The sequence below is a fragment of the Gastrolobium bilobum genome, unplaced genomic scaffold (assembly GCF_033153095.1).
Source record: "Gastrolobium bilobum isolate Gb01-03AN ecotype WA unplaced genomic scaffold, APGP_CSIRO_Gbil_v1 utg1221, whole genome shotgun sequence".
NCBI classification, from domain to species: domain Eukaryota; kingdom Viridiplantae; phylum Streptophyta; class Magnoliopsida; order Fabales; family Fabaceae; genus Gastrolobium; species Gastrolobium bilobum.
In genome coordinates this window covers 2957511-2963510 of record NW_026897257.1, presented here as the reverse complement: position 1 = coordinate 2963510, position 6000 = coordinate 2957511, and the positions used below count along the sequence as shown (strand labels likewise).

At 33.7% G+C, this 6000-nt stretch overlaps 1 protein-coding gene across 1 annotated transcript; it reads right to left on the bottom strand.

Moving 5' to 3' along the window:
* Positions 1–1653: 1653 nt before the first annotated feature.
* LOC133305547 (auxin-responsive protein IAA4) lies at positions 1654–2743 on the bottom strand. Its single transcript, XM_061505800.1, has 4 exons — positions 2468–2743; positions 2073–2281; positions 1881–1977; positions 1654–1765 (listed from the first exon to the last, which is right to left on the bottom strand). Exons 1-4 carry the CDS (start codon positions 2707–2709, stop codon positions 1711–1713), a joined length of 603 nt encoding a protein of 200 aa, XP_061361784.1. The 5' UTR covers positions 2710–2743; the 3' UTR covers positions 1654–1710.
* Between the last annotated feature and the right edge of the window lie 3257 nt (positions 2744–6000).

The following is a 6000-nucleotide window of genomic DNA, read 5'->3' as shown; positions in this document are numbered from 1 at the left end:
ATGATGAGACTCATGCCACGTCAGCGCCACGTAGACAATTCTGTTATCGTAAAATTTTGGAAGGTCATAACTTTTGACTCGGGTATTCAAATCAGATGATTTTTATTTTATTTTACATAACTTTTCGAGATCTACGCAATGATACTTCATTTGACATATTTTATCTTCCACAAACATAGTTGAATTTGTAACAATAGTTCAACAATTACAAGATCATTTAAATCCAGAAGATCCTGAGTTCTTTCCGAACCAACACCATTGTGCCATCTTCTAGATTTAAACGCTCTTATGATTGTGGTACAGTTGTCACAAATTCAAACTATGTTTGTGGGAGATAAAATATGTCAAATGAGGTGTCATTGCGTAGATCTCAAAAAGTTATGTGAAATCAAAAAAAAATTTATCTGATTTGGATACTCGAGTCAAAAGTTATGGTCTTCCGAAATTTTACGATAACGGAACTGCGTACGTGGCGCTGACGTGGTACGAGTGTTGTCAGTACAGTTGACGGGACTAGTCCCGTCAGTATAAGTGACATGTTTGACCGCATTAGTTTGAAAAAATTTATTCAATCACCTTTAACTCGGTAATTCTTTTGCCAAAAAGTTTTTAAATGGTGTTTTTCCCTAATTTTCTACCATGGACTCCACTTATTGCCTAACATGATAGAGCATTGAGTCACATACAAGGAATAACTATCAACAAAAATATTATTTTATTTTATTTATATATTATAATTTTGTAATCTATTATAGAATTGTGATTTTTCACCAAAAGAAGAAAAAAAAAATTGCACTAACAAATATCTCTAAGCAATCTATTTTAGTGCATGATATCCGTGTATGTGACTGACATTTGGTTCCCAATGCCTCGCCAAAAGTTCAATATTTTTTAGTCCTTTAGCAAGAGTACAAACTTGAAATTGAAGGGCTATCAATGATTGTCCAAATGAAGTATCATTGTCAGCTGGTAAATGTTTGATCTACAATCAAAATGAGTTCACATCTCTGGCGTACATGTGTTTGAATATTGGATTGTTTAATTCATGGAACCTTCCTCACTATCTACGGCAATGAAAGCAAAACCACTGTTCTTGACACGAAGGGTATGGACACCATAGGCATTATGATGTACCCAACAAAGCAAAGCAAAGCAATTCAAAGCTGCTACAGCAGAAAAAGGCACCACTAGGGAAATTACGAAAATCTTACCTGCTTTTCATTGTTTCACTATTAGCCTTGATAAATTTTCAGCTACACCTTGGGTTGGTTGGGTGTTTGGTATTTCAACTTATAGGTAAGATTCATGAAAAGAAGATGCAATATACCAAATTATTACAAAAATAGTTGAGCTAGTTCCAAAACAAGCTTGAAATTTTTTAGTGTACTCCATCATAAAAGAGAGACACCAAGAAATACTCTAGCAATGCATTGTAGGTAAGATTGATAAAAGCAGACTCCACCATAAAACAAAGAGATAAAGAAACGATGTAGCTATGCACTGAATTGACAATTAGGTAAGAAGTAATGCATCTACTTTTTTGGGTGTATATTGCTATCATATATTATAATCATGAAAACCATTTTGTTTTGTGGAATTTCTAAGGGTTTCACCCACTCACTAATCAATAACAAGAACAAAAATTTATAAACAGTGAAAATTGAGGAGGAGCTTGTGTGGTAAGAGATTGTAAGAAAATTAATAAATTAACTAGCATCTGTCAGCTCTTGTGATCTTCAGCCTCTTCACACTGGTTAAGAACATCCTGTATTATATACAAAATGGTCAAAATACTGAAAATGAATAGGTCCAATGTTGCTGGTAGAAGAGCTAATAACATTTAATTCAAGAGTTCAATTTTGATGTACATATCCACTTACTCCCACGGCACATCTCCAACCATCATCCAGTCCCCTTCTTGATCCTCATAAGTTAGCACGTGAAAATTCCCAGAACTAAGTGGTTGAAGGTTAGGGCCTGAAAAAACAATTTGTGATCCCTAAATATGGTGGTCCAAGAGAGAAAAATAAAGCTGAAAAAGGAAATGATTTTATGAGGGTTTCAATGCTCACAGAGAATGATGGTCCTAAACATATGGCCAAGAGCTTTTACAAGTTCATCATAGCTATGATGTGCCAACAGATTTAATTTTCTACCGATGGGGATGCCTTCCATGTACACTTTGATAAATAAACAAGATCTTTGGCTCAGTTGGTGTTGCCTCTTAACTAGGGTGCTCCTCAATATGGACTTAATTGGTGGCCAGTCAAAAGTTTGTTCCCTGAAGTATAGATTAACATGTTAATGCAACTAACCATATATGCATAAAACATATTCTACACAAACAATAGTATCAAGATTAGTGAATTAAATCCATTAAAATATCAAAGCTTTTAGCTTCAGAAAAGGGCAATTGAGAACAAGAGAAAGGGAGTGAGGAAGGCAGAGGGAAGGTATGTATATGTACCTTGGTGTTGAATTGAATTCTGGTTCAGATTGAGAAGGAGAGATGCTAAGACCAAGTCTCAGGTCAGTGCTCAAATCAGTTCTGTTTCTGGTGCTACTATATCTGCAGACACTAGTTAGGCAGAGAGATGAAGAGAAAGAAGCTGGTGGTGTCCCAGAAGGGTGGTAGCTGCTATCAATTGAAGAAGATGATGATGATGATGACTGTGTTTGATGAGCATCAATTTGTTCTAATGTTTCCATATCTTCCAATCAATGAAACTAAGGAAGGCTGAAAAGAAAAGCCGCCACCTTAGGCTCCTTATATATACATGTATATAGCAGAAGCTACTATAAAGTTTAAACCACAGAAGAGAGAGAGAGAGAAAGAGAGAGTGTGTGAGATAAGCAAAAGCAAAGGCAAATGAGACATTCAGCAGACTCTCGTTGGTTTTGATTTGCCCTGAGGGTGGGCGACATGTCCACAAGGCCTAAGTTACACGGTCTTCAATTAATTACTTATTTTGTAGTTTTGGTTGGTTGGAACCTAGAAATCTTGTTTATTTTAATCAAGTCTTAATGATCTTCCACCACTCTTCCTGCTTATTATAATTTTGGAAGGTTATTATTTTATTTTAATAAAGTTTGCATTCCATGGCAATGTCTTCACATGATTATGGGAGGACATCATGTTTTGAAATATTAAATGGCAAGAAAGGCAAAGGGTTTGGCTCAATAGCTCTGGCCATGGACATGCACACCACGTATAATAATTAATAAAATCAGAATAAATGTAAAAAGCTATCTATGGATGAATATATCCTGTCTTTTTAATACCGGTATACTAGTATATAGTGTAATTTAGTGAGTTTTCTTGTTTGTCTGAGGATTCTCTAAAATATTGGACTACAGAACATTGTTTCTTTCTTGTGTTTAAATTCTCTCCATTTTCTTTCTTCATCATACCATCTTAACAAATCATGGGGAGTGAAAAGTTCTTTAATTTGTACCATTTTCTGGTGGAAAACCAATTAACTTTCAAGGGCATTCTAGCCATAACAAAACAATAATAATGTCAACTAATTTCTTACAAAGGGACATTTGAATAGAAAGAGTTCAAGCATCTAATTACACTCGTTTGCTGGTCCCTTTTGGGTATTATCCTTATTTGTTAATGCAAAAAGTGGGATAACTCAATAGGTTCAGCCAAATTTAACTAAAGTTCAACCAAAGTCATGCCAGTGCATAAGTGTTGGAAGAGAATGATGGAGACTATGTATAAGGGACATTGAATTCATTCTTTGTTTGATTACCCATCGCAACTCCCCAAGCCAATATAAGTAGAAAAAAATTAAATTGACAGCTTGATCCATTCCATCATCAACCCCAGTTTGGCAACTTGGAGTAACTATGATGTTCAGCCTTATGTAGTAAACTGGAATGCATTTATTCCAGCTAAACATTGATAGATTTGAAATCTTGGACTCAAGTGCAAGTGTTGTTATTTCTTGTTTATGCTAACAGCACAACCTGAGTAAAAGTAAACCAAAATGATAATTTTGAAGTTTTTTTTTTAACATTATAGGTATTTAAAAAGATTTTATAAATTTGATTACCATTTTGAATCATGTCACAAAAATATACGTTTAGGGCATGATAGTATAAGCTTATACTATACGTTATGACATTTTCAGTTATTTAGTGTGACACCGTATAGTATAAGCTTATACAGCAGAATCCCTTAATACATCAAAGCGATGTATAACTTAATCCGGTCTAAAGGTGTATTAACATCGTTGACCAGTGCAATTCTAAAAAATTAATATATTATTTTAATATTAATATATTAAAATAAAAATTAATTTTTGAATATATTAAATTTTAAAATATTGAATATTTTATTTTTATAAAAATTATTTTATTTTTTGAACACACTGATCAATAGATTTTTATAAAAATTAATATCATATGATATTTTTTGAAGAATTATATAAATTCTTTATTAAAAGATATTTTTATTAAAAATAATTATTTTTATCCTATATAGCATTATACAGCGTATTACTAAATACTAGATGATATTATCTTATACAATATATTATTTTATACAATATAATGCCAAACGCTGGATAGTATTAAAATTCAATCAGGTCATATACTATCAGAACTTATCCTATACTATGCACCAAACATACCCTTAGAAGAAAAGAGTTTCTCTTGGCTCTTTTTCCTTTTTTTCTTTTTGTCTTTTCATTGTATGTGACGTAGTCTGTTTTTTCTAAAAACCCACTCATTAGATAGGAATAAATCTTAGTGCATCTGATGCACCTAGATTAAGTGCATCTCATCAATTGGAGTATTACATGTCAAGGAGAGAGAGAATTTGGCAGAGAAGAAATAATGTTGGCTGACATATAATGTTTTTATTGGTGGGATGTACTAAATCTTTGGTGTAGGGTTGGCAAAAATGGGTTGGCTCGTAACCCGCCAAAAATGAGTCGGGTTAGGTTGACAAAAATGAGCTGCTAACCCGAGCCAACCCGACCCAAGCTAGCTCGGGAAAAAATGAGCCAACCCCCAGGTCAAACGGGTTAGCTCGCGGGTTGAGTTTTTTTTTTTAAATACAAAATATAATATACAAAAATGGACAAAACCTACGCATGTTGTCATCATCTTTCTTCCTTCTCTAAACCCAAGTTCCTAATCTTCTCACATCCTTACTATTTTTATATTGTTAGTCTGTGCTGGCTCTATTTTGTTCAAATATCTTACCCATTCGGTAACAAGTGGTTTGACTGTTTCTTGATGTTGGTGCAAATTTGTTGTGAAGAAAATTCGAAACTATAATATTTTGCTTTTATATCTCATTTTGTAACCCTTTGTTTAAGCTGATGGAAGCCAGTGCATTAATACTACAGGTTCATTTAAATAGGCTGAAAACGAGCCAACCCGCGAGCCAATTTTCAAGCCAACTCGACTCACGAGTCATATTTTTTAGCCAACCCGCGACCCAACCCTAATCCAACTCGAGTCGGGTTGAATTGAGTTTTCTGGCTCGTGTTTTTTTTCAAACCAACCCTAATCCAGCTTGTTTTTTTCAGGTTACATGCGAGTTGGGTCGAGTCGAGCCGGATTGGCCCTTTTTGCCAACCCTACTTTGGTGCGATAGTAGCACCAAAAATTTATTGATTAGATAAGAGGATACCAACTTCTCTTGTTAACTATCGTAGGATTTTGCTTTTAGAATAAATTTCATAAACTGAATTACCCTTCTTTCTTTCGTTAAAACGATTTATAATAAAAAAAAATGAATATACAGCTAGTCATATATGGCCACCACTTTAGTAAGTAAGAGATGAGATTTCTCGGGTAAATTAGAAAAAAAATTAAAAATAGAATTAATTTCGATCCATAAAGCAAGTTAATCTGTAGCTGGACATGTAGACTAACAAGTACGTAAGAGTTGAAATAAATACTTTGAGATTAAATGGATATATTTACAATCAAAGTAGGATTAAATACAAGGGCCTAACATAAAGCATAAAAGTTTATGAG